This window comes from Electrophorus electricus, chromosome 9 (genome assembly GCF_013358815.1).
Source record: "Electrophorus electricus isolate fEleEle1 chromosome 9, fEleEle1.pri, whole genome shotgun sequence".
Classification (NCBI taxonomy): domain Eukaryota; kingdom Metazoa; phylum Chordata; class Actinopteri; order Gymnotiformes; family Gymnotidae; genus Electrophorus; species Electrophorus electricus.
Window position 1 is genome coordinate 10,312,238 of NC_049543.1, and position 27,636 is coordinate 10,339,873.

The following is a 27,636-nucleotide window of genomic DNA, read 5'->3' on the forward strand; positions in this document are numbered from 1 at the left end:
CTTGCGCATTGCAGGTTGCCAGACTGCCTCAAGGATATGTCCACTTCACACATACGTGTACTGTGGATCTGAGTCACAAGTGAGGTGAGGTGGAATTTACTGGGGTATAAACAGCTAAATGGACAGTTTTGAGCTTCTAATCATAAGTAAATGGATCATACATTCCGATTTGCTGTCTACTTATGCTTGGCACTAGCTATCAAACAAGAGATAACCATAGCAACAGCCAAAAATGGAGCAGGAAGGGTGAGGGTGCAGTCTGTGTCGATCACTTGCCGTCCTGAGTGAAAGACTAATATTCTGTCGAATATTGACAGAAGAGAATGTAAGTGAGACATTCTGGGAGAGCAAGGCTGGACTCCTGCTGGGCTTCTCAGCAGTTAATGAATGTGGATATTCTTTTAAGCTCCGAACTAAAAACACAGCGTCTAAAGGAAGGCAGCCCCATTCAAAACATCTACATTTGGAATCATGGAGGAGGGCTGGGGGGACGGAACAGGACAGGGGCCCCGATACCCTGCACTTTGTAGATCTTTATGGCAATGGTGTAACACATTGATTTTTGTTATATTTGCCCATTCAATTTGCCCAAATGTTCTGTTCATGAAAGAAGAACAGGACCACTTTTTCCTTCTTCATTCTTGTATTATAGACATTGGTAGACATGTTCTAGGGCTATTCTCATTCACAGTAGCAGTATACAAATCACTGATATGACATTATGTTAGTGTAAGGATTGCAGAAGAGTCATGGCACGATACAAAAAAGCCACATACTGTAAGGACATTTGAAGGCAAGAAGGATACTACACAATTTCATATCACATTTGTTTACATTTGCAAAGAAATTTTTCAGTCCTGGGTTTTGTGAGACAAGAAAAACTGGTGTGCTTTGTGCTTTAGAGGGACCATCTTCACTAGTTGAGGTTTGATATTGCTTCAGCATTATGTTCAGTCCCAACATACATGAACTGCATTCTCTTCTGGTGGTTTCTAAAAAGGATATTTTAAAATCAAATATAATTACAATATAACAGAGATGCATCCGTGTAAATATGCCTATATATAACCCATTGTGTTCCATATGCCTATATATAACCCATCGTGTTCCATTGTGCCAGCAATAAAGCACGTTTTAAATAGTTTGTGAAAATATGGACAAAAAAGAAAAGAATAGCATACCACTTAATATACTAAAAGCATTCACTCATAAGATCTACTGAACTTCTGACCTCAAGCAAACATCCTTGAAAGTGCATGCCTAAAAGATGGGTGGAAATCAAGTAAAATAAGCATCTTGGAGGAAGGGCAAGATTTTATATTGTTATAGGGCTTCTCACATGGTACCCGCATCAGCTTCCAAAAAAACAATAATAAAAAAAAAAACCACACACAAAAAAAAAAACACAAAACAAAACAAACCCCCCCCCCCCACATTTTGGTTGGACTACAATCACACTATCTGAGGTCACTTTACTTGAGAAAGCACTATAGATTGTAAGACCTGTCTCTGTGTCAGTCCCTCACAAATATCACCAAATGTCTCTTAAAACAGAGCCCACAAACCTTTAAACGTCTACACTGTTATAAACTGCATGTAATATTTAACAAACTCTGTGTTGAATTTGTAGAAGAGTTTGATAACTGATATACTCCTTTCTGGTACTAAGCAATCACATTTCCACATTAGGAGCAAAAGAGATGAACCAGAGCACACAGAGGGCCTAGCTCTACCACCAAAAGCAGCTTTAAAATGGGTTGATTTAAATGAGGAAGGTCAATAGGAGAAAGGCTGGGGCGGCACCAGTCATGTTTGGCTCACTGACAGTATAGTGCAAAAGAAGCATTTAAAAAATAAAGAGAAATCCAACCTTAATTTTGAGCTAAAGTGAAATGTAGAGACATGAAGGGAGGAAGGAAGGAAGAATGAAAGAAGGAGAAAAAGGGTACAAAAGTTACAAAAAAGGAGACAAAGAGAGAGTGAGTCACAGAGCGAATGAGAGAAAGTGATGGAGTGAGAGAGCACTCAATGCATGCTGGTTATGTAGAGATCTTCCCAATGTCCCCCACGAGTTCATTAGTGCTAGCTTGGGCGCTAGCCTTGGCCGTCGCACTTTAGAGGCAAGTCTATGACCTTGTTAGCGAATGATATCCAGGTAGTGGAGATCTGTGTAGAGTGAGTTGATGAGCAGGGCTAAAAGACGGTTGCCATCATGTAGGCAGTGGCCCGGGTACTTTATAAACTGACAGGCTTGGCTCAGAGATGACTGCAGCTCTGAATATTGTTTATTAGCCAGCATGGCCTCCAGAACAGCCAAACCCTGAGAAGACAAGGAACATGCCATTTACCTCATAGAAGGTATACAAAGGCTGTTTAATATCTTGAAAATGTAATCCTCTGCATTTACTATTATTTAAATGTTAACTCAACTTTATAAATGCACTTCAAAATCTGCATTTGTGTTAATGGAAACCTAATCCAATACATTTTCATTACTGTTCAGTTCTCATTGGTATAATATTATATGAATAAAAATCACTAAGAATCCCCCATGTTCTCATACAAACTCCACTCATCACAGAAAGCAAAAGGAGTTTTCTTCCAGAGTATGTTTATGATGACTTCTCTAAATATCATGGCGTTAATGTTGTCAAAAAAGGACGACTGAAAGCCCATGTCTGATGTCTAAAAAGCTACATTACATGTCTAAATAGCCACTTATAAACAGCACTGCATTAAAAGTACTCTTTGTACTTCTGCCTTTTTACAGCCTTTAGACGTGATACTAAATGTGGGCTCTTACCTGTTGGGCTTTAGGGGATAGCTGCAGCTCTGTTCCCGGCTGAAGGCGTAACTGGCTCTCCGATGGTACTTGCACCAGGAGGAAGACGGACATGCTACGAGCAACAACCCGAAATCTGTAATGGATGTACATCAAATTATCCCAAGCTCCACAAGAACTGGAATGTTACATATGTACCATCAAACCTTTATCCAAAGCATTTTAATGACCACACTCCCTCACTTGTTGGAGAGCGGGGATTTCCTTCCCAGGCCAATGACTCCCAGGATGCCCGAATTGAGCCGTTCTTCTGCCAGCTGGGCTAGCCGGTTCTGGAAGGCCATCAAGGACAGGACCAGAGTGTCCAGCCCGCATGGGTCGCCCTGATCCACTTGAACCCACAGCAGGTGTAAGGCCTTGTGCCACCACAGGAATAGCTTGGCCTCGTCGGATGGACCACTGCAGTAATATTCAGAAAGCCAGAACCATATCATATATATTTAGGTACTGTGCACTATATGAATTACATATAGTTTTTGATTTTAGCTATCATTTTAGCACTTTATTTTAGCTAACATTTCAATCTGTCATGCTCTATGGGGGAGAGACAGATCTCTTTCCATAATATTTTGTGAACCTTTTCATGCTTAATCTTGGGTTTAGACTTGCTCTTTATCTACTCATTATCTTATTAATACTAAGGTCACATGGCCCAATGAACATAAATCTAAATGGTATTTAGACTAAGTAGCAGTAGTCTGAACAACTATTAACTGTCCCTCCTCTGATTAAACTAGTACATTAAATCAATTATGCAGAGCACTTGGCAGAGTGCATTAAAGACACATTTCTTCAAAATCAGCGGTGCATAATTACACTGTTTTATTTCTATAAACAAACAAAACATCTCCACTGGTCTACATTGAGCCTGATGGTGTTTAAGGGTACCTAGGAAAGACTTGGTTGATCCAGGAGTTGAGCAACACCAGAGTCCTCTTTTCACTGAGCAGGGTTTGCTCCATGTTGAGCTTCTGGAGTATGTAGACATAGAGGGTGAGGTAACTGCCCAGAGCCAGACTCTCCTGAACAAAGTCCTCAGCTGTCAGCTCAGGAACCTGGAGGGAGACCAGTATCGGCCCCCAGCCAGAGTACTGATCCACACAGCCGGCTGAGACAGAGGGACATTCACAGGAACAGAATAGGGTTATCTATCACGACTAACCAGCATCGAAAGAGTAAATGTTCAAACCTACACAGAAGGATGCTCTGGTGTCAACAGATTTACCTTCTATAAACATTTTACAACTAAAACAAAAAGGAATGTAGACTCAAAATCTAAACAACTTGAGGATAAAAACCAACCAATATCTCCATGCTGAGAAACTATTACCATCACTGAAGTAGGTCATTATGCAAGCTTCGGTGGTGAGTGTCATATGACGCACGGAGGCCAGGCATCTGCAGGCAGCTGTGAGAAGAGGCAAGACCAGTGGGCCCCGGGCCCTCTTCTCCACCCAAGAGTGAAGCTTAGAACTAAGCCCTTCTGCCGTGGACACACTTGCTCCATTCAACAGGGTCAGCATCTCAGCAAACAGACTGCAAGTGGCCATGTGTCTTCGCTGGAGGTCTGTTTCTGATAAAGAAAAAAGGCAAGGATTGTGTATTTCTCTTAAATGACTAATTATACTGAAGTAATGAAACTGATAAATAAGGTGTTCCACATGAGTTAATGTTTAGTACACTTTTTATCTCATAATTCAATTATTTATCCATGCCCCCCACCCAAACGTATGGGAAAAACCTTACAAGTAAATGTCATGAAATCCTGAACTATTACACTTAATAAATGAAGCAGCAATGAAAATGCTGTCTTGGTGAACTGCCTGAACAAGTTTTTGGTTATGAGCTGACAGCTCATAATTGTGGAGGAAGCAAATGGAGGAAGTTGTATTCTCTTACCAGGGGGGTTAAAAATGACAATGTACTCCAAAAGCTTCTCCATCTCAGTCTCTAATGAGGCCAGACTGATGTTACCATTTTGATCCAGAGATGTCAGAAACTGCACCATCAGATGGAGAAATGACTGGCACTTTAAAGTCATGTCCTAGTAGGAGAGGATAAACAGCACAGCCAGATTAAAAAAAAAATGGCCATCTTGAAAATAGGGAAATGGTAAATATAATTAGGGGTGAATTATGAAAACCTTGTGATGTAGGCCTTCAAAGGACGATCCAAAGCCAGCAGCAATTTTGAGAAGTTTGATAACTAGCTGTGAAGACGTGTCTCGGCTGAGAACGAGAGAGGCTGGATAATGTGTGTTCACATAGCCTGTGACATTCTGGTAGGAGGAGACGTCTACTAGATGCCAGGGCAGCGATGCTGACTGGCTAAGCAGATTTAAAAGGGGAGATTCCTGTGGAAGTGAGAGAGAAAGAAATAAAATACAAAAAAAACCAAAAAAAAAACCCACAACCCTTTGGACTAGCATACAAAAAATGTTTATATACACATCTATCAAAAATGTCAATTTCTGAGAGGAAAATAAAAAAGCATTGGCCAGTTCTGTATTGTATCAGTGATGTCTTGGTAAAGGGGAATGTCCATGCGTCAGGAGGTGTGATGCATGTGTGTGACTGTCTTCTTTGGTGCATTGTCTGAGAGTGAGGAGACAGTAGGCTCAGCTGATTCTTCATTAATCAGCTGCAAAACTTAGTCAGAGTTGAACCACAGTTGGTTAATTATGTTCTCCATGCCTTCAGATGCTGATTTTAGCCAAAAGGTGAAACCTTAGCTTTTGTAGTAGTAATATCCCAATTGGATTAAATAAGGTTGCAGTGACAAATATTTCCTATGTGCATGGTTGAAGCGCAGGGTGCATGTGTCACCAGCATAAATAGTTCACACACATTACATTTTCAATGCTCTGATGCTTTGGGGCTCTACTGGGGCTACATCAAAGTCTCTGACAGGACTTTTAAAGAAGACGTTTGAAGGTAAAAAGTTACCTTCAGGAGATCAGTTATTGATTTCAGTGGCATTAATTGGTGTTACATGTGTCAACTTGTCTTAACTTGCACTGCACTCGACAGCAAAAGATCAGTTGGTGTAAGAATAAAAAGACTGTGTGAAAGCTTAAAATTTCTAGATGCTACTCCACCAAATCTGCCTCCTAAAAGCAAACATTTTTCTGACCTGAGCAAAGAGGCTTTCAGTGATTATTAAAACTGTTGAGTAATTAAAAAGGAACCATAAAAACAGTCTGAACCCATGTACTGTGGCCACTCACAGGCTTGTTAAGAAGGTGGTCCTCTTTAGCCAGGAAGACCATCAGGTATATGAGGTAGACGACCATCGTTTGGGCACTGGCAGAGGGCTCTGGGCCCATGGCATCACTTAACACACTGACCCAGTTGACTTCACACAGGACTTCACCCAGGAACAGGAAACAGGTCTTTGGACTTCCTCTTTCAACCTGGAGTACACAGACTTTATGTACTCAGATGTTTAGGTACACAAGAGTGTGGTCTTGCTTAAAATATTTTACTGTCAGGGTACGACAGGATATTTAAAGTGCATAGTGGTACACTCACACTGAAGAACTGGTTCATGATGACCTGGTCTGGATGAAGGTCCCTCCACGGCAGATGGCTATACTCTGTGTGATAGGTGTACAGAAGGTATTCAGGCATCTTAGGGGAGGTACAGCTCTCACAGTACTGCATGAGGTGGAGCCACAGGGCTCCTCGTTGCCCTGGTAACAGGCGGTCTGTTCCAATAAAAAAGAATGTTGGGAACCAGTTAAGTGGTTGTATTACACAAACATGTCAGAAAGTTATTTTATATATTTACTTAACATTCCAGTGTTAACTGAAAAAGGATTACATGACTGAGTGATGTGTTTAGATGATAATCTGACTAAAGCCTCAAGGTAAATCCTCTACCCATACCTTTGAATTTGTCATGCAAGGTCTCAGCCAACTGTGTATAGAGGCTGACCAGGCTGATTGCTACTGTGGTATCAGATTCAAGCCAGGGAGAACAGCGAGAATTGCTGTGGTTTAAACAACAAACACATGGAAATCATTATAATAGTCATAACTCAATTTTATGTCACTAAATGAGTAAGCAAAGTGAACCGTACCTCACATCATCCGTATCAAGTACTAGAATCCAGGGCCTGAAGAGTTTAGTCATCTTTGAGTGAAGGTCCCAAAGAGCTACATTTTAAAATGATGTTCAGGCATAGATTAAAAACAATAACACTAAATGTCAGTGCTTACAATCACAGAATGGAAACAATATCAACATATTAGCAGAACAATGGTATGGCAACAAGAGAAAAGGCAATTCTTCTGGACAAAATAAAAAAAGAGGAGTAAAATAGAATAGCTTTACTATGCACATAGCTAACCATGCAGTACAGCTTACACTGGTACACAACTGGAAACGATTTGTTAGACTTTTACTTGAAACCATTCTTTTGGTTTTGAATACTTACTGGATAAGTATGTATTCATATACTTATACTTCATTACTGTTGATATGATTTATGAGGGATACTGAAATCATAACATCCCTTAACAGTCACAGTACCTGAAAGTAATTATTTTAACCTTGTGTCTAACATGTCGAATATATTGATATGATTGTGTTATAACACCCCTGCTGGGTTAAATTTATCCACTGATTTTAAGTCACATGTCATTTTTGTACCTTTGACCAATCTCGCACTGCCCAGTGGCTCTTTGCTACAACTGTTCAGCTCCAGATCAATGAGGTAATTAATGAGATACTCCCAGAACCCCTTGACTTCCTCTATGTATGGCCTCCATTTGGAAAGGAGGCCAAAACTGCGGAAGTCTCCTTTAGACAGACGGAGTTTGAGAAAGTAGTTTGAGAGCCACTCTATCGTTTCATCAACCTGGTGGGAAAAGTGCAGTGTTGAGACAAAATAAGAGAAATAAAGTCAAGAATATTCTACTATTATTCAGTCCTTAATGTAGTAGTTTTATTTTTGATAACAAGGCCTCAGTGTATACAAGGCACATCTCTTGTCAAAATAAAAGTAGCATTCGCTTTAATAAATGTGAATGCAATACCTGTTGAGGAGAGAGAAGGACAGAGTGTGTGGAGGAGGATTTGGATGCTTTCTTCTTCGAATAAGCGGAACAGCCAAGCGCTCGCAGTGAAGACCTCCAGCAATCGGCACTGAGGAGCTGCTGTGAAGAGCCTATCAGGCAGAAATATCTATGGTCAGATTCCAAGTTATTTTACAGGCCCAGCCATCTGCCAAAAACAGCCCTTCATTCATCTTATGAAGAGCTTGGTAATCATCTAAACAGCTGAAACAAGTATGATAGAGGAAGGAGAAAATGGTGCCGTCACGTGCTTTACATATGGCTTTGGATAAGACAGTCAGCTAAATGTTGTCAAATGTAAAAATAAAACTTATACTGTGGGCACATCAAGGAGTTTGCATAATGAAACAGAACTGGAAAAGAAATCTGGGTGTAACTGTGTTGTCTGCAACAATTGTCCGAAGTTTATGGTACAACAGAATTAGACTAGATTTCCTTATATGGATGTATACTTCCCAAACATAATTTATATGGGCGAACTGCACCGACACTTTTACCAATGCTTTTTACTGTCATTTACAGCTTTTGGCAGATACTCTTTTCATACTATTTATCGGTATGACAGTATGTGAATCCTCCTGGGAATCGAACAAATAACCTTGGTGTCACTAGCACCATACCCTACTCGCCCTACTACGTGAGCTGGTGGAGCCCCCATATGCAAGTTTCACTGCCAGTACACATGACTCACTATGTGTGAGGAGCCTGAGGACATCGCTGTAATGGTCTGGAAACTGGTAGAGCAGCAGCTCGGTCCAGTGCTTGCAGAAGAGGTTAAAAGGCATGAGGACCTCGGGCTCAGGCTCCAAGCCACAGGCCGTGAGGGCCACATGGATGAGCTCCATCAGACGGCTCCGCTTATGGAATGGAGGCAGAGTGGCAGACAGCCATTGTGTCAGGTCAAACTAGAGGAGAAAGGAGAGGGAGTCTAATAGTAAGTACTCACTTGTAACGAATTATTCTAACTTCTACTAATGGTGCGAATGTGTACCGAAATGTAAAGTGTAGAGTGGAAAGTTGAGTGAAAAGATAACAGAAACAAGTAGAAATGTTTTTAAATGGAAAGCTGGTAAGGAAAAGACCAAGTTGTGGTGATATCTTACAGAATGGCAAACCTCCACTATCTCATCAAGGGAATAAACTAATTAGGACTCCAATATAAGAAGGAAGGGTCATGTGATAATTAAAGGTTAACCTCTACTACACCTTTAAAAGCCAACATTTCATTTCAATTTCACACAACAGATTCTCTTTAATTCCCTGAACTTCACACAAAAATAGTAGCAAGTCAAACGCACCCCTTTCCCCAATTCCCAAATCACAAAGGTTCAGCGCTGTTTTGTTCTGTCATATTTTGCCCTAAAAAATTCACACTCCTGGTCAAAGACATTAAAACTAAGCAAGCACCATAAGCATTGGTTAACAAAACTGAGCGCAGGAGACCGAGACCTACTTTTGTAAGGAGCATGAAGATGACGTCTCCACTGTCGGCGTGGAGTGCCAGCACCACCTCCTCATACAAAGCCACCAGTTCGGATGGCGATGCATTGGGGGTGAAGTAGGGGGAGAGCAGGTTACACAGCCGCCTGTTTTGAAGGATGGTCTTCAGCACGCGCCGGCACTCTGTCTGAATGTCCCGGATAAAGACCTGGGCGTGGGGAAATACAGGCAGCCTATAGCACAACCCGAGTAACACTGGACTCATGTATTTTACTGTTACACATACTTCATAAAAATTATACACAACAAAAACAGCAATTCTTGAAAAGGAAAATATGTATTGTTATACTGAACTACCACTGCCCTCACAACAGATGTCACAAAGCAGCTTTACAAATGTCCAAGTCCAAGCCCCCAGTGAGCAAGCCAAGGGTGGCAGTGGCAAGAAAAACTCCCTAGAGCATGAGGAACGAACCTTGAGAGGAACCAAGACTCAAAAGGGGGGACAGTATACAGAGAGCTTACAAACCCCTCCCTGAAAGCTTAATGCCTAATGATTGAATAGATTTGCAAAACTGAAGTTTCCAAAGCCATACCTGTCCCAGAATCTCCACACAGGATGTAAAAAATTGACGAGTAGGTGGATGTCTTTGGGTGTCCTCACAAACGAAAGAAACAATTTGATAGAAGGCAGCAATGCCCACTTTTTGGAAGGCTGGCGAAGGGTGCAACTTGTAGGCATTAACCAGGGTCCTAAATGTAGAAAAAGAGGATGAGAAGGTATACCAGTGACATGAAGGTGCACGAATAACATGAAGGTACACCAGTGACATGAAAGAACATGAATACTACATGATTACACCACAAATGAACATTCCGGAAGCACTATAAATTACGTTCAATTAATTTCAGAACACTGCATGCATCCCAGGTGGCCTGAAACAGGCCAGAAAAAGCCTTCCGAGAATGAGAAATGTACTGACGTGATAAAGTTCTCGGTGTGCACAGCGGCCTCGGCTAGGCTCTGAGGAAGGGGGTTAACTGCATCTGTCTGGAGTTGCTTGATGTCAGTCTTCAGGGATTGGATCTGGTTCTGGACTGGCTCAAGTTTGTGCATGCCTGCATACTATAATACATCGCGGAAGAGTGTAGATTATGTGAGGTAAATAGTACACAAAAACGTGCATCTTTTTGGATACTGACGTAAAGATTATTGTTATGTTTAGGCTGAGGCCTAGACATTTTTTATTACACATATATAATACATATGCAACATGCACTGATGAGGGAGGAAATCTATTTTGTCTGTGCGTGTGTGTGTATGTGTGTGTATGCGCGTAGTATGTCTAGGCACCTTCACTGTGATGTGGGCGGGGCCCTGGCAGGGCTGGCCCCCTTTGCCCCTGCACTCAAGCTGCATGGAGAGCTGCTCCTCACGGTTGGTGTAGAGCTGAGGCAGAAGCTCCAGTAGTTCATTGTCCAGAGCCACCTGCTGCGTCTCTCGCACCGCTGCCAGCCTGGCACGCAGTTCAAATTTCAGCAAGGTAGTTCACGCCCACTGGCTCAAAATACCATGACCAAAACCTCTACTTTGGGGCCCATAATGATTCACTTGGATAAAGAGGCAAATGCAACTGAGAATATATAACAACTAATGTGCTGAAAAAAGCGGAAACCGATAATAATCAATTAAAGTTCATGGTTACTTAGCAGTCACAATAATAGAGATGTTCCTTTGTTACCAACTATCTGCCCTGAGAGTATAATGCATATCTCACTTGGCTTGGTGCTGGAGGTTAGTGAGGTCATGCTGGATGAGAACAGAGGATGCCCCCTCATCGGACAGGCTCCCGGTGGGAATATCAGGGACCGGGGCTTTCATAGGAACCAGGGGCAACGCTGCCTGAGGGGCATCATGTTTCTTCAGGTTGGTGAGGATGCGTTCTCTTGCTGGAAGGAAGCAACAGAGCCTCAATACTGACTGAAAGGACAGCATCCTTTAAAGTAATTTCAACCACCAGTCATGTAAATAAACTGAGACAGAGTTCAGTTAAGATTGGTAAGCTTTCCACATAGTCCATATTTCTGTTAAGTACAGCAACTGTTAAAAGCAGTGTGTTCGCTAGGCTCCAGTGTGCTGAACTCCCATGGAAGAACTGAACAAAGAGCACATAGATCAGCCTCACTAATCCCACCACATAATTTCACAAAATAGCTGGCGGGATTGTTCAGGATCTATGATATTGTTCAGGACCTATGAGATATTTGACACTTTCCGATCTCATGTCAAAATAATTTAATGTATTCAATTAGATTGAATTCTCACAAATCAGTTCGAACAATTGTTATAGTCTTTACTAACCCTAGTTGGGAGAGGGCTGAGAAAAGGTGTACAAACCAGCCTGAGGGTTGATGAAGTCAGTAAAGATGGAGTTGCTGCTGCCATGGGAGAATGACGGTTCCCTTTTGACCTTTACCCACAAACCACGAACTTCACTCAGTTCATGCTGAACTCGCTCAATGTCCATATACTCCATCCATAGCTCCTAAGCCATATTCAAAAGAGTAGCTTCAGTAAAATACTGGAATTAAAACAATAATAATAAAAAAATATATACATGTAGTCTGGTCAGGTAATAACTCCTTCTCTGGTGATTTAGAAAGTAACTTTAACAAATGAATACTCTTAATATTGTTTTACAAACTTCACTAAAACGCTAAACTCTATGCTGTTAAAAATAAATAGTGGAACATCTCAGTTAACATTATACAAATGGCCATGCACTAGCAATATTAGTGCTTTGGATGAACTGTTCTTTAAAAAACAGGTCTGATCACAATGTTCTGGCTGGGTCTTACCTGCTGACCCTGCATAATTTTGGCCAGCCGATGGGCATCGTATTGCTTTGGTAGAGAGGGCAAGAACACCTCCTGTTTCTGTAGGCTTTCATCATCCATCCACGCAGCAAAGGCACTGAACAGTCTGCCAAACAAGATAAAGAAAACAACAAAAGTACCTTAGCCTGCCCACCAGTCAGCTGGAACCAATGTCTAACACTGGCTGACGCATGTTACTCTTAATAAATGCCACTTGTAAGAACTTCTAACTTGCATGTTTGTGAATAGGCTGTATAATCTTATTTACAAAAGTTTAATTAGGAAAATGTATACCCCCACCCCCCGTTAGATTTCTTTTGCATTGTAACCATCACACAGACGTACCTAACCAGTTCGATGTGGAGCTCGGGAGACGTCATGCACTGGGTGATGGGGGTGCAGGGGCGGGTCTCTCCTTCGCTGGCAGTGTCGCTGCACGGGTTGGGCACCTTCAGGGCCTTCCCGGCCGCGTGGTGGAAGTCACACACCTCCACCAGCCGCTGCCTGAGCTCCTTCAGCAGGGTGATGTGGGCAGCACTGTGGAAGTAGCGCTTCCCAATGCAGCCTTTAGCTTCCAGTCTGACAGCACACGAGATGCGGGACATTTTACTGAACACGCAAAGGACACTGGACATGAGAGACACCAGAGACAGCTACGGAACAGCTAAGCGATTTAGGAACACATCTGTGGTTTGGCTGGAGGCGATTTCATTTTCCTTTTTAATGCATTCCACAATTTTAATTTCCCTCTCATTTTGCCCTTATACCATTTTACTGAACACTGGAAATGTTAGTATTCTTGACACTAACCAATTTATGCTAGTATGAGGATATGTTTTTAACAGAGCACTTCTGTAGGTACAAATGCTATATATTTAAATCTAAAATGCAGTATGAGTAACAGTGGATAATTTAAATAAAAGATGACTATAAACCCACATTCATAAATGATTTAAAACCAGTAACTTTAAACCCAATCTGTGCTGTGGCTTGGTTTTAATAGTGTACTGTAACAGCAGCGCTGAACGCACCCAAACTCTGGGCCAGGTTGGCGGAGGTAGAGCTGTAGGAACTTCTGCCAGATGAGAGGCAGGAGTGGGTGATCTGCTGGCGTAATCAGAGCCTGCTGAGCCCACCGGTAGACCATCAGCCTTTGCAGTGAGGGAACGACGTGAAGCTTCAGCCGCACCTGAGCCTTCTGATTGGCGGAAGAACACACCTTGATTGGACTGAGGACTCAAGAAATGTAGCAAACAATTTAAACACACACACAAATTATATATATATATATATATATATATATATACACATACATACACACACACACACACATATATATATAAAATATTAGTGTGTGTGACATTATATATATATATATATATATATATATATATATATATATATATATATATATATTGTGTGTGTGTGTGTGTGTGTGTGTGTGTGTGTGACAACAGCACCTTGAGAGCCTGGTCAGGCGTGAGGGCAGGACTGGAGAGCAGCTCGTGCTCCACACAGCGCCGCAACTGAGAGTCTTCTTCAAAGATGGACTCCATGTTTAAGATTAACCAAGCAAACCACACCTAAGACCAAGCACAAATGTGGGACAATAAGAGGTTAATATTTAGGTCAAGTCACGTACACAGCTTTTGAAACTCCTCATTTAAATTGACTTCTTTTGTTATACAAGTCTTTTTTCTCATCATGTTATGGCAATGTTTTTAATTTCTGAGAGCACCCCCCCCCCCTTAAAAATACAACTTGACAGTACTACAACAGTTCAAAGATTAAAGAAAGCCACAGAAAAAAAGAGGGGGAGAAAATAATTCAGAAACATTCTTTCATACCTCACCAGTTAAAGCATTGCCCTCAATAAAGGAAGGAGTGATGTTTCCTGCCACAATCCACCCCATCAGAGATGACAACAGACCCTTGTCACCATGGTAACCAAGTGCATTCTGTACAGACAGAACATATATTTGCATTTGTTTTCCACTATAGCGCTGACAAACTGTTATTCCTTCTCTGATGTAGTATGCAGCACCTTATGTTGTTGATAGAGGATTTTATGGAGACACTCCTCCTGCTGGTGGAGAAAGGCAGCATGGCACAGATGATCCAGAAGGTACAGGATGGTTCTGTCTCTGTGCCAGAGGTTCTGCTCTATCAAAACCTGCAGCCAGAACTCCAAAACGGCTACGGCTCCGACACAGCCAACCCTGGAGCTCTCCAAGATGTGGGCCTGGAACAGCGATGAAGAAAGCATTCTTTCACAGAACCTTCTAACCATCCCTCATCTGTCTCGTATTTCCACTGTTTAGATGTTTGGTACTTTTTGGACTAATTAAGGAAAAGGAACTGGCAGCAACGAAGTCATACCTGGATCATACTGTTGATGAGCTTGACGTTCTCGCAGCTGGAGGTGCCTATTAGATGCTGGGTCACTTTGTGTGTGACCTGTTGGGTCACACCCTGTGGTGCCCCACTGTCTAGCTGTATGAAAAGCTGGATGCAGTTTAGAAACCTGAAGACACACAAAATATAAGAGGAATAAACAAAAACACCCAGACAATAAACTACACCTATTCTACCAGACTAGATACTGTCTTAAACAATAATGACATTATTGTTTAAGACCATAATCAGACTACAGTTTTTCCAAATGAAGTTTTCTTAGTAACGTCCTCATTAAAATGCACAACAGGGGTGTTTACTGAAGCGTCCATAGGGACACAAATTTCAGAATTTCGAGCACCAAAAACACCAACAGTTAAAAATTTTGCCATCGAATTAAGGGCTTCACTGTGTCAGCGAGCTCTCCACCTTACTAGGTTGGTTTCATCCCATCTGGACAGTCTGCTCCTTAAATAAACTAGACTTTTTTGGCAGAATACTCAACAAGTAGATTACAAAATGCAATGAAAGGCGAAATGTTGTCACAAACAGGCAAAATGGCAGGAAGTAAGAAAATGTACCCGCACCATCTGGCACCCAAACTACTTTACTGTCAGCAATCACAAGAGCACTACTAAAGGCAAGAAAACAAACAGAAGTGTGAAATATTTCTGATGACATAAGTGGCTGCTAACTGTTCATTCTTAAGCAGGTAGAAGTGGCAGTGATAAGCCAGTGGTAGGACATTTTCCAACACATGGATAGCAGCTTTCAGGTGGTGAGACTGGACCAAGATCTTCAGCAGAGGAATGCCTTCACTGCAGAACCTCTCCAGACTAGAGAAAGAAAAAAAACAGTTAAGAATTATGCCAGATGAAGTTACAAAATATGCACAAGGCTTTAGCAAAGAAATCATGTTATCAAACAAAACATTCAAAAAATATCATCGAATTTAAAACAATATATAAGAGTAACATGTCACTTTCTAACCTGTGGCCAATGCTGGTCATGTCAAGTGCCAGAAAACAGCCAATGGGGATGCCTGCTTTGACAGCTTTGAGCACTGGGTGCATGGTAGGGGAGTCTGTGATCTCGGGCACAGTGGGCCCAGTGGAGGAGGGCAGCGGACACCAGGCGTCCTGGGGAGCCCTCTCATTGGAGTGGAGCTTAAGACGCATTGCCAGGTCCCACGCCCACTGGTTGAAGGACGTCTCTGGGGTCTGGCCCATTCGCATGATGCTGGCTAGGTAAGACACCTGCAGAGGAGGGAAGAGAGCAGAAGTATAAGAGTAAGAGCAAAAATGAAGAAAGGGAAAGTAGCAAGAGACAGAGAGAGAGAGAGAAGCAGAGGCAGAGTGAGAGAGAGAGAAGACATGCAAGAAGATTTTTTAATGGGATTGCAGTTGTACAAAAGAATATAAAAGTTTGGCCAGGCAACTGAGTAGGCCAGTATCAGCCAAGATTGTGTTAGAATAGTTCTTGAGCACAGACACAGTGCCATCCAGTGAGCACACTAGATAAGCACCATTGGCTTTATTAGATTTCTGTTTTATTTGAGTTCTGAGCTCTGAAAAAACTCCATCAACAGTACCTGCTTAATGCCCTCTGAAATGAGACCAGCATAGGGTTTATTTGTGAGGTACTTCTGATAGGCCTCCACCACCAACAGCGCCACCTCATTGTGCAATGCAGCAGACAGGGCAAGGCTGCCATCCTAAAGGCAAAATAAAGATTCAGCATGATAAGCGTAGTCATGTTAACAACATAAATCCCATGGTCAGTTAGGTCATGTGATGAGTATATTTGTTGCTGTGAGCAGTAGTTTCCCTTCACTACACTTGGTATAGCGTGGTAATACTTGTAACACAAAACACCACAGTCCATGTTTTTACCACCCCCACCACGTATATTTCAACTTCAATTTGTGCTCACTGTCTGGAATCCCCAGTTAAGGCCTTCCAAGATAATGCAGGCCAGTTTGTTCTCCACTGCTGACAAGCTGTAATCTAGGAGCCAGCTGCGAACAACTGCAACCTCAGCCGGGCTTGGAGTCCACAAGTGCAGGGGTAGCTCCTTAAATAGGTACAAGGACACCTGGAGGAAAGAAGGGGAAAAACAAAGGAGATCATATGAACACTGCCGAAGCCATACTGGTTATATTTAATACTCGATATTTTTCAGGCTTCCCACTCGTCATGGAATTTCAAAAAGTGCAATAGACATGGAAAGTGAAGGAATTTGATAATTTATTGGGTGAGGTCACATCAAAATATCTTGTTTGTAGCAACTTTAAATTTTAGTTGGGATTTATCAAAATGTTAGAATTACACATTTTCCATATAATATGAGAGGTTGTTATGGTTAGTTGATATTTTCACACCCATTTAACAAAGGCGGCCTGTTTTTACGTTCATAGTAGGTCACGGAAATTCAACTTTCTTGTCAGGAAAAGTCAGGGAATCTGACATTTCACTAAGAGACTTATTCATTCATTCATCATGAACATGTTTAATTGACAGCTAATTAAGGGCTTCGCTTATTGAAAACTAGTGCCAAGCACCCCAAAGGGTGGACTGACAGGCACTCCCAACTGCTCTCTTGGAGGTGACCCACCATGCCAACCTTCTCCATGGTCTCCCTGAGTCTCCCTAGTAGTACAGAGATGATGAGCGGGTGGGCTGAGGCAATGGCAGCCAGCAGTTCTCTTCCCACTTTAGAGAAGATCTCCCGTGTGGACACACAGACGTAAGACACCTGAGACATGGGGAATAATGTTAGAATTGATGTGGAAGACCAGATTCTTCTTTTTTTCCTTTATATTTTTAGTGATGGATGTGCCCTTGGGATGAAGCATGGCAATTTTCTGGTATAGAATGTAATAGTAAAAATGAGATAAATGAATGAGGTTTTTGAACTGTAGAAGACCTAACCGTGCCCAGCCAACTGCACTGAACTCTGATCAAAAACTCATGCACAATGGAAAAAAGCAGTACTTATGTCTAGGCTTCTAAAAATCTGTTATACCACCGGGTTCACAATGTGATAAAGGAAGAAAACCTTTATGGCAACTTTATTATTATATCAATAATTATTTCTCAGCACACAAAAGTTTCTTTATATGTTATGAAAATTTCCCAATGCAGAGTACTGGCTGGCTTTGGGTATAAAATGTCCAGCAAACCACCTCATAAATCTGCAAAATGATGGTTGTGACAAACTCAGGGTCGGCGTCAGTGCGTTTGGGCTGAGCCATGTGCGCAAATGTGGTCAGCAGGCAAATTCCATCGGAGCTGTTTATCTCTGCCAGCCAGGCCTCAAACTTCTCCTGGTGACTTGGTTCTAGGCAGACAAACAGGTGCATGCACACACACACACACACACACACACACACACACACACACACGCACACAAAAGTTAACAATCTCCCTTCCACTTTACTGCATTAAGTATACAGCAAAAGAATATGCCATGTGACTTCGCAGATTTTTACTTTACATTTATCATGTAAAGCCATCTAAGAACCATCACGTAAGTCACGTTACTATAATTAGTCATGGAGTATCCAAAAAACAATGGTTTAATTTTCACTCTACACATGTGCAGAATCCTACACTCTGTTTATGCTCCAGTTTCTTTGGTAATAATAATAATTATTATTTTAATTTATATAGCACCTTTCACAGACTCAGTGTCACTTTACAATGAGAAAGATGGACAGAAAAAAAGAGAGACAATAATTGACAAAATCAACAAATCAATTAACAAATATGAATAGGAAGAGAAGTTATGAAAAATGTTGAGAAAAGAGGTATGTTTTAAGATTAGATTTGAAAGAGGAACATGAAGAGCAGAGACAGAGATTGAGGTAAAGTGTTCCATAATTTTGGGGCCCTGACACTAAAGGATCTGCCTCCTACAGAGACCAATCTAAACTTGTGGATGGAAAAGAGACCTGTATCAGAGGACCAAAGTGTATGGGTTGGGCAGTAAGAGTGTAGGAGTTCAGCTAGTTATGGGTTTGCAAGTAGGATCTGTTCTCACCACGGAGGGCCTGGATGCAGTTCTCCACACTCAGGTTGCAGCTCAACTTGTCCAGACCGTCCGTCTCAGCGCACTGCATGATGTAGAAGATCTTCCAGAGCATCACACTGGACAGGGTTCCATAAGGCATCTCAGACATGAAGAGCCAAATGCCCAATCTGGAGGGGAGGGGTGGAGTGGGTGGCGAGGGGTTCAAAGGGGTCAAAGAGGGGCCTGATTAATATTTGAACAGTAGAAGCAACAGAGATGAGTAATTAAGGTCGTGGAATTAAATCTGGGTGGATGAATCATTGTTCCTGTGGATGAATCATTACTTCCTGATGCTCTGTTGGTTTTTTTCAGAAAAGTATTGACTTTAAAAGCAAGAAATAGAGTGAGAAAGTCTCCCATGTGCACATACGCACAAACACCTCACCTCAAACATCAATGCCACGTGATTAACAGAAGCAAGCTCACCTTTTGGCCTTGAGGACATGCAAGACAGCACGGAGGAACAGGTGGTCGAACTCAACCTGCAGTTTCTCCATGGAGAAGGACTGCTCCTGCATGGTGGTCCTGCCCACCCCAGTCAGGCTGATGTACTGGGCCCAGTGGTCACTCACGTAGCATAGCGTTATCCTGGCCCATTAAAGGGAGAACATGCATGAGTCAGTCTGTCAGAGGGCAATTCACCTACATAGAGCCATTCACCTGCTGATTTAAACTGACTTCTGGTTAACAGGGGGTTTTGAAAGCTCGGAGTTCCATAACAGAAAAATGATTTATTGGGCGTATGGTGGCCAGCTGACCTAATCATGTGGCCAATTCTCTTCACGAACTGCCGGTAGCGTGCGCGGTTGTAGGTCTGCAGGCCAACAGCTAGCAACTCAACCAGCGATGAGGCAAAAGCAAATATCTTCATCATTTTCTGACTGGTGGTGGCTTGAGGTTGGTAGTTGCCTGACCCAAACATAACAGTGCACTCATGAAGTATTGACAACACCACTTGTTATTTTTGCTCACGTCAATGAAATTTTCATGAATGAAGAAATTTAAGATGCTGAAAGTCTGCACTGCACAGCTACGGTCCGGTGTTACTGCCTGACCTGCTGAGGACATCCCCAGTAAGTGTTTGAAGAGCTCATCAAAAGGAAACTGTGAAAGCAGAGTGATGAGGTCATCCTCTGAGAGCAGCAGCCAGCTCGTCTCTGGATCTTCGTCCTGACAGATGTGGGGGAAAACAATGATGACATATTGTACTGAAAAACAATAATCTGCTACATAAATCCATAGAAATAATTTCCCTACAGTGCATTAGTGTTTTATAATCAATGTTTATATGTTTTTGGTCATTATTCCACTACAGTATACATAAGCTCTGTTATGCAATCACAGAGAACTATAATAGCCATAGCAAAATGCTTACATTCTGAATGAACTACATTTGTTAGGCATACTCAGTATGACCCATAGTATAATATATGAAGGATACCACATTACAAAATGTAATACTTATCAAGACCCCTAAACATTAAAAGGGTCATAAAAGATACTTGTACTTCTTATCCAACAGAACTTGTATAATTTACAATAATGTTAATAAACACAAATGATAAACAAATTTTCATCTTTACAGGTCCCAAAATTAGTACATTTTTAAAGATATACTATGTGAAGCTTAATGGTTTGCAGATCTAAATGCTAGGAATCCACAAAACCCAGTGAGGTCCAAAATAGTGTGATGCCAGATTTGACACACTATTTTTATTAAATAGTTTTTTATTAAACAGTATTTTTGGAAAAACCTAGAAGTTCAGAAAAGTAGTACTGAGCATTGGAAATTTCAGTTCAAGCGTTTTATCTTTGCTTTGCTGCAAGTGTGGCATCAATGCAGATTACTTGTGATTATCTTTTCATGCTAACACTACATGTCTGACCCTAAGGTGGGTTTAAAGTAACAAATTCAGTTTTTCAGTTACTCAAGCTGGTAAACTGCTAACGAGTGTCTTAATGAAAATTGTTACGGGACAAAAAGTATAGTAGCGTTCTTTACCCAAGCCTCAATAACGTTTATAAAAAAATTACTTTTATTAAAAAAAGGTGCAAGTTTTAACACGAAGTAACAGACATCATCAAAGACATTAGTCCATTGTAGCTACTGACCTCTTCTCCGCCCTCATCCACCAGAGTCCAGTTGGCAGATGCATGCCCTGAGTAGCTGTTATTATTTTTCACATTGCTGGGCCTCATATGGCACAGAAAGTCTGCACGGTCCCTGGAGATCACAAAAATACCGGTGCTGAAATGCATAGCTGCTGTTTTTCTAAATAATAAGTCTAGGATTTGGATAAACACTGGAATCACACATATAATTTAAATAATACATATTTAACAACTGTAATGTATCAGCAGACATTGTACAAAATAATTTAGAAACAAATAGTTAAACAATTAAGATAGAGTGTGGATTAAATGTTTACTAAACTATTAGTGAAAGAGCAAATGTCTGTCCTTTCATGATCCTCACCTCACTGGAGACATGAGAATTGCCAAGGCCTGCATAAAGTGATAAACTCCAGATGGATTGTCCAGCACTTTGATCTGACAACAGAAATAGATGGGAAAAATGACCAGAGAAGTCGTTTTTGAATGTTGTCTTTAAATCCAGATAAATTGTTTAGATTAATGTAGAGATCATGGTTCAATCAAGATCAGGGCCTGCTTTCCTAGAAGCAGCATACTTGGACAATACTCATTAAAAAAAAAAAAAAAAAAAATCACCTCTTTAATGAATTTGAAAACACTGGAGTTGAAGCGAGGCTACAACAAAGGCAATAGTGAGTCAGTCACTGTCATTTGATCGCAAACTATTTATTATGATTTAAAGCTTGGAAGGCTTTGAAAGCAGGCTCTCTACCGGGACCAGAGTTGTTTCGGGACTGTAATGAAGGTCTTTGTTAATGCTTCTCTATTTGATACATTATTTGTTTCTTACCAATAAAAAATGATAAATGATAATGTCTTTGTATTGTAAACTATGATTTATTTATAGTTTGAAAATGGTTTTCAACTGAACTCCCATTTTTTCTTGTCTTGGTCTGGACTTGGACTCAGCCAATTAGCCTCTGTTATGGTTTCATCTGGGTCTTGTCCTCCTGTTGATTTTGGTCTTGACTCAGACTTGTTAAGTTAAGGACACGGTCTTGGATTGGTCTTGCCAAATGTGATCTTGAATAGAATATTACATACCTATAAAAACCTAAAAATTGTTTTGAATTGCTGTTTATTAAAAACCCATCCACTGACAAACATCCCAAACAGACAAACAACCAAACATACTCCCTAATGGTTTACCTGTAGGAAGGGGCCAGCCCATTTCCCAACACCTGCAGGACAGCAAAGTAGATGGTTGAGGGTATACAGATGGCCACCTGCTGAGCCTACGTGATGCAATACAGACACCTACACAGAAAGCCCAAAAACAGGAAACATTAAAGTTGCCTTAAAGAACATTACTTATAACTAGAGTTAATATGAACTTAACAAGCCATGAACTTCAGCATATCTGCTGAAACCATAAGTAATAATACAAAATAATTAACACTTATTAATAGTCTCAGTGTTGCCCATTGCACATGGCTACAAATTACATATGATAAACACTTGACAAAAAATTGTTTGGAATATCAACAAATGCTAACATTTTGTAACAAAATTATTATGTGCTAAATTTTGTGACATGTAGATATGAATACACAGACCAGTGGAGATGGCTGGCTGATGAGCTTTAAAGTTCATTTTGTGCTAAATGATACATAACATTTGAAAAAATAACACAAAGTGATAATCATAAAAATACTAAATATATTGCAAAGACAAATAATGAGAATCAAATCAAACTCAGGTCGTCAACAATATTACAACTCGTTAACATTATTTCTGCAATCTTTAAGGCTATAGTCTCTAAAGCAGCACAATAGACAAGCAAGTAGATCTTTTTAGTATGGCTGCTGGACATACAGATGAGCCCAAATATTTAATTAAAGGCAAGTATTTAAAATGGTTCTGGGTATGCGACAAAATGACAAAAAAGTTTGGTTCAGGAGTAATTCTAAGCCAAACCCTAAGCCTAGAAATGAAGTAAATTATTTGATTCCTTGGCTTGGCTTTTTTTTGTATATAAAGAAATAAATAAAAGTCCCCCTTAATTCAATTCTGACTATATTCAGTAGAACAACTGCATTAACTAAATTAACAAGAATTTGAAATCAGTTGATTATTTTAAAACAACTTAATAAAGCATAAACGTCATACTGCTTTAAACACGTTAAATGGTATTTAACATTGAACCTGAGACAGAAGTTTTATAAAGTGCAATTATTCAACAACAGTAAAACCATTTCCAATTAACTCAGCTACTACATATACACATCATCTATACACAAATTAAATCAATATGTAAAGTGTGTATCCAAAACCCAAACATTTTCTGCTGGCCAACAGCATGTATAACATTTTAGAACAAAATAAAATACAGAATCAGTATTCTGTTTCTTTTGGCAAAAGCCCTGACAAACTGCTCCCTATCAAGGCTATTGGTTATTGACTTCTAATGGGGCAAAATGTTCTCTTTTTCAAGCAAGTATTTTGCGATGAAACGAAGTAAGAACTTGTGGTAGTGTAAAGAGAACAGATTTCACATGACGCTCAGCAGCCTCCTGTCACCAGTGTAGGCACGTAAACAGAAGTTAGTACAGGGAACACTTCTTTGTAGCACTTGTGGGTGGTTACACATTGTGGAGAGGTATAATGATTACGTCAAGAAACTCTGCAGCAACACAGGCCTTGCCACATTCATTTAATTTCCTGGGATTGTTGTGTCAATACTTGAAATCAGGGGGTGTAATAACTGGCAAAAAATGGGCTGGATTGGGGAAGGACAGCAGTACAGCGGGCCTCAGATCCAGATTTCTTTTACAGCATCTGTTCTCCATTTCAGCAATGACTCAGCCTAAAATTTTCAGGAGGGGTGTGCTCAAAGACTGAGTTGGCGTGATATCTGGAATGACTAAGCAAGTTCATGTTCAAAGTCCTTCGCTTTTGGAGGTGAACTCTGACACTGCCAGACAACCAATGGAATCTTCAGTTTGCAATGAATTCAAAGCTGTCAAAGATGCACTAATTACTTTCCCAGCCCTGCACTTTTCCTAACCCTAACGAATTATAATGTTATCACTCAGAGAGCTAAGTAAAGTAATGCTTTGGGTGAACCACCTTCAGAAAAATATAGATAAGTAACACTTGTCAACTGCATCTTACAGCTACAAAACTAACTAGTTATCTAACAAAGGTAGTGATAAACTCATGGGTACTCATTACAAAGAAACATTGGGCAGTGAAAAACGCGCTTCAGCAGTAAATCATTATGAATGAGCTAATGTCTAAGAGTTTATAGATTAATAATTTCACTATAAAAGCAGCTAGATTTTGTAGTGGGCAAAAGCACATATCAGGCTAAAATGCCAACACCATCACTCTCCCCAGAGAGGTGCCCGCTTGCCACCAGGCAAGGTGGGGGGGGGGGAATAAAATAAATCAATGCAATGGCATTTCATCATACTTTGCTGGGGAAGAACAGCGCTGTAGTCATGTAAAGACAAGTAAAGTATGAGTAGATGTTTCTCAGTAAAAGTAAGTTGTTTACCAGTTTCTGCAGCCACAGATGAATGTCGTTCTGGAACTGAGAATCGTCCAGCACCCGGCGGGTGAAGCTGAACAGCACACCAATACTCTCCTTCAGTGGCTGCAGGGAAGAGGGTTGGGACTTGCTACCACCTGGAAACCGCAAGCAAACCAGACAAAACAATACAAAATACAGTTTCTTAATTGTATGAATTATATATATAGGTAATATAATATTACCCAAGTAAGTCAGTGTGAATTCTAAAACCCTCAAATTCTAAAACCCTCAATATCATACATCAAAGATAACTTGGCCAAAACCTGCAATCAGAAGAGGCTTTATTTTTTGGTCAATCTCAACATGCATTTCCCTTATCACCATCACTGGCAAGGCCTGTCCCTTGAAAGAAGCACCATCTTGCTTAGGTCTGCCTTACATATGTAGCCTAGCTGTACATTTACTTGCCTTGGCCTGCCTAATGTACAGCGCTTCTCTGCATATATTGACTCGCCTACTTTATGTACAGAGCATATCTGTATATATTGACTTTCCTTCCTTATGTACAGAGCCTGTCTGTATATATTGACTTGCCTGGGCTCGCCTCATGCACAGCCACACTTCTGGTGAAGGGGTTTGTATTAAGCAGGTGGTAGAGATACGACTCCACCTGCAGACGAGAGAGGACGGATGTGTAGGAGTGCAGGGCGACAGTCTGGTGGAGCAGATCAGCCTTGGCCTCAAACAGGCGCCTCAACTCAGCCATTGCCCCCTCGTTCAAAGCCACCTGCTGGAAGCGGTGGTAGCCACACACCTTGGTCTGGTCTGCGCACACACCCTGGGAGACAACAAGCCCACATTAATTGCAGGAAGTGTGAAAAGATGGCTCATAAAAAGATTAGCATTCTAGCTTTGGTGAACAGAATGTGAGAAAAAAAAAAACCCAAAAAAACCCAAAACACAATTCATGTTTTAAATACAAACATTGTGTGATATTTTGCAATGCCCTTAAAATTCATTTTTGCTTTAAATTTTTTTTTTTATATTGCACAATAAGGGCTGTTAATTTTTTTTTTTTAAATAATTACAAGTCAGAAAGAAGCACAGAAGCATGCCTTTAAACCTTTTCAAGAATATATGCATTTCATGAATATGCAAAGTGAAAGCATTCCAAAAACTATAAGAGATTTATTGTTGACTCAAACAATAAAGCAGCACTGGATTTGCCTATCAGGACTTGATAGGCTCTTACGTCCCGTATCCCGAACTCTCTCAATTATTAACCTGCAGTGTGAGCTGCTCATCCTTGAAGCTCCACAGGCGGTTCTGTGCACTCTTGCAGTCGCAGTTGGCTGCCTGCAGTTCAGCCTGCGCCTGGGTCAGCTGCTTGCGGCACCTCCAGTAGCTGAGCAGCAGCTCGTGCAGCTCATGGCCCTCCTGGTGGGCCAGCACCTGGAACTCTGAGGCATGGAGCTCTATGCTCTCGAGCCAGGAGCCCGGCTCCCACACACGCAGCTGCTCACTGGTGAAGGGCTGTGCTGTCAGGCATGACCAGGGCAACTCCGGGTATAGTCTCTCGTGGGGCCTCTCTGACTCTGTAAGCTCCACTGGGACGAGGCTAGGGGGAGAGGACTCCTGGTCGGCTAGAGGAAGAACAGCTGGCATGGGAGGTGTTTGCTCAAACGCACTGCCTGTGCCAACCACTAATGGCATAAGAGATGTCTCAGCTAGTCCAGAGCTGACCATAGATGGGTTGACCAAGAGTTGGCTTTGCACAGATGGAGAGGGAAGGGAAGGGAATAAGGAAGAGACACTAATATGTTCAACTTTATTACAGAGAGTTTTCAGATCACACTGGTTCAGCAGCAAGGCAGGAGGAGATTGGTCCTCTTTGACTCCACCATCTTGTAATAACAGTTTATGCTCTGTCTCTCCAGCGCTAAAGGCCATCTTTGCGGTCTCTGCCTCCTCACACAGCTGATGCTTGTTTTGGTCCTTCTCTGCTTTTTCAGTTTGGTCTGCTGATGTCTGGTTGCTAAGAGGCTCCTGTGCGGGCAGCTCAGTGGGAAGGCTGAGTAGAACATCTGTGAACTCAGCAGCAAGCTCTTGGCCAGGAGCACACAGTACTGCAGGCTCAGCTGCTTTCCTCAAACTGTCAAACTGCTGCTGCTTTTTGTTCTGGGGAGCAAAACAATAAATAAACTCAAGTCAAACTCCAAAGGAGTCTGCCATTTCTGTGAAGGTAGTTATAATACCTAACTAAAATTCAGCTGTGTCTCTTTGGTGTCAATACAACATAAATAACTGACATTTCTGTAGCGATGTCTACCTGCGACTTTCCAGAGGATCTAACTTTTGATTTCTTTGGTCTCACCGCTTCAGCCATCTTTATGTAGATCTCTTCATTTCAGTTTTCATCTACACAGACCCCTGTAACATAACGAGGCACTTTTAAAGCAAGAGCATGAGTAGCTCGAACCGTAGCCTTTACATTTATACGAGTTATTCTTACACTTATAAGAATTAACCTATAAATACATACACGTTAGCTAGATAACTAGAAACCGCAATGAAAATCATGGTAGTGCAGAAAACGGCAGTTCCGTTAGCTATATAACTGACAAATCAGATATCACTTAGGTTAGCTCAGCTAACTACAAGATGGCAAGTCATTTGCTGACTTGCTACAGCTGTATCTTAGGTAAACTTATACTGATCTTTAATGCGTTGTATAAGCTACCTAAACACTAAAAGAAGTTTATATATTTTTATAGTAACCAACTACAACAAAATGCAAGTAGCAAGAAACTTGGTCCCCTAGCTTGCCTGTCAAAGATTAGCTAGCGATTACAGAGAAAAACAGCTGCCTCTGCGTTCCCAAAAACAAAACAGCTATCGTTAGCCAATTCAAATATCATCAAATGACAGCAATCACATTACCTCAAGTGTATCAACACAGCCACACCAAACAATGATCAAGTACTATCAGATACGTAGGACCTACCCGTCACGTCGTACCCAAATGTTTGTTTTGTTTGGTTCCGGGAATTCTAGCGCAATCCGTGTCACATGATTCTCCACCTTCCGACGGCGAACGAGAGTGGACAACTGAGAAACGCATGCAGGAAGGAAGTGGAAAAACTCAACCGACTTTCTGAATAAGCAAATATACTGAAAGCGATTATCTTAATAAAAGACAGCATGACTCCCTTGTGACTGGAATCTCTTTTCAATAAAGTCCCGGTAGCCGGGATTACATGTTGCTAGACAGTAACAACTACATTTTCTCGTCAATGTTAATGTGC

The 27,636-nt window shown here is 41.2% G+C and overlaps 1 protein-coding gene across 2 annotated transcripts; it reads right to left on the minus strand.

Moving 5' to 3' along the window:
• Window positions 1-632: 632 nt before the first annotated feature.
• Window positions 633-27,390, minus strand: epg5 (ectopic P-granules autophagy protein 5 homolog (C. elegans)). 2 transcript variants are annotated; one of them, XM_027028773.2, is made up of 45 exons: window positions 27,336-27,390; window positions 26,661-26,761; window positions 25,616-26,509; window positions 24,926-25,169; window positions 24,356-24,486; window positions 22,006-22,113; window positions 21,179-21,252; window positions 20,815-20,926; window positions 19,758-19,872; window positions 19,461-19,611; window positions 19,129-19,290; window positions 18,673-18,830; window positions 17,816-17,970; window positions 17,245-17,385; window positions 16,564-16,725; window positions 16,223-16,345; window positions 15,622-15,887; window positions 15,327-15,467; window positions 14,617-14,761; window positions 14,282-14,479; window positions 14,085-14,195; window positions 13,698-13,820; window positions 13,269-13,435; window positions 12,583-12,816; window positions 12,220-12,343; window positions 11,759-11,906; window positions 11,139-11,310; window positions 10,715-10,877; window positions 10,344-10,486; window positions 9,957-10,113; window positions 9,374-9,568; window positions 8,612-8,825; window positions 7,882-8,012; window positions 7,496-7,703; window positions 6,924-6,999; window positions 6,730-6,833; window positions 6,373-6,548; window positions 6,069-6,254; window positions 4,986-5,195; window positions 4,742-4,886; window positions 4,173-4,415; window positions 3,731-3,950; window positions 3,026-3,241; window positions 2,804-2,918; window positions 633-2,320 (listed from the first exon to the last, which is right to left on the minus strand). In XM_027028773.2, the coding sequence occupies exons 2-45, from the start codon at window positions 26,715-26,717 to the stop codon at window positions 2,138-2,140; spliced, it is 7,701 nt and encodes a 2,566-aa protein (XP_026884574.2). In that variant the 5' UTR covers window positions 26,718-26,761; window positions 27,336-27,390; the 3' UTR covers window positions 633-2,137. The 2 variants fall into 2 exon arrangements, with proteins under 2 accessions (XP_026884574.2, XP_026884565.2); XM_027028764.2 differs by having other exon boundaries at window positions 27,272-27,342.
• Window positions 27,391-27,636: the final 246 nt, after the last annotated feature.

What these genes read in the sequence shown, in the direction of transcription:
- epg5 (XM_027028773.2), bottom strand. Translation starts at nt 26,717, where the DNA reads ATGGCTGAAGCGGTGAGACCAAAGAAATCAAAAGTTAGATCCTCTGGA. An exon ending in CACACCGAGAACTTTATCAC is followed by an intron (nt 10,114 to 10,343) that starts GTCAGTACATTT and finishes TTCTACATTTAG; the next exon opens with GACCCTGGTTAATGCCTACA. An exon ending in TTGAAGGCCTACATCACAAG is followed by an intron (nt 4,887 to 4,985) that starts GTTTTCATAATT and finishes CTCTCCTACTAG; the next exon opens with GACATGACTTTAAAGTGCCA.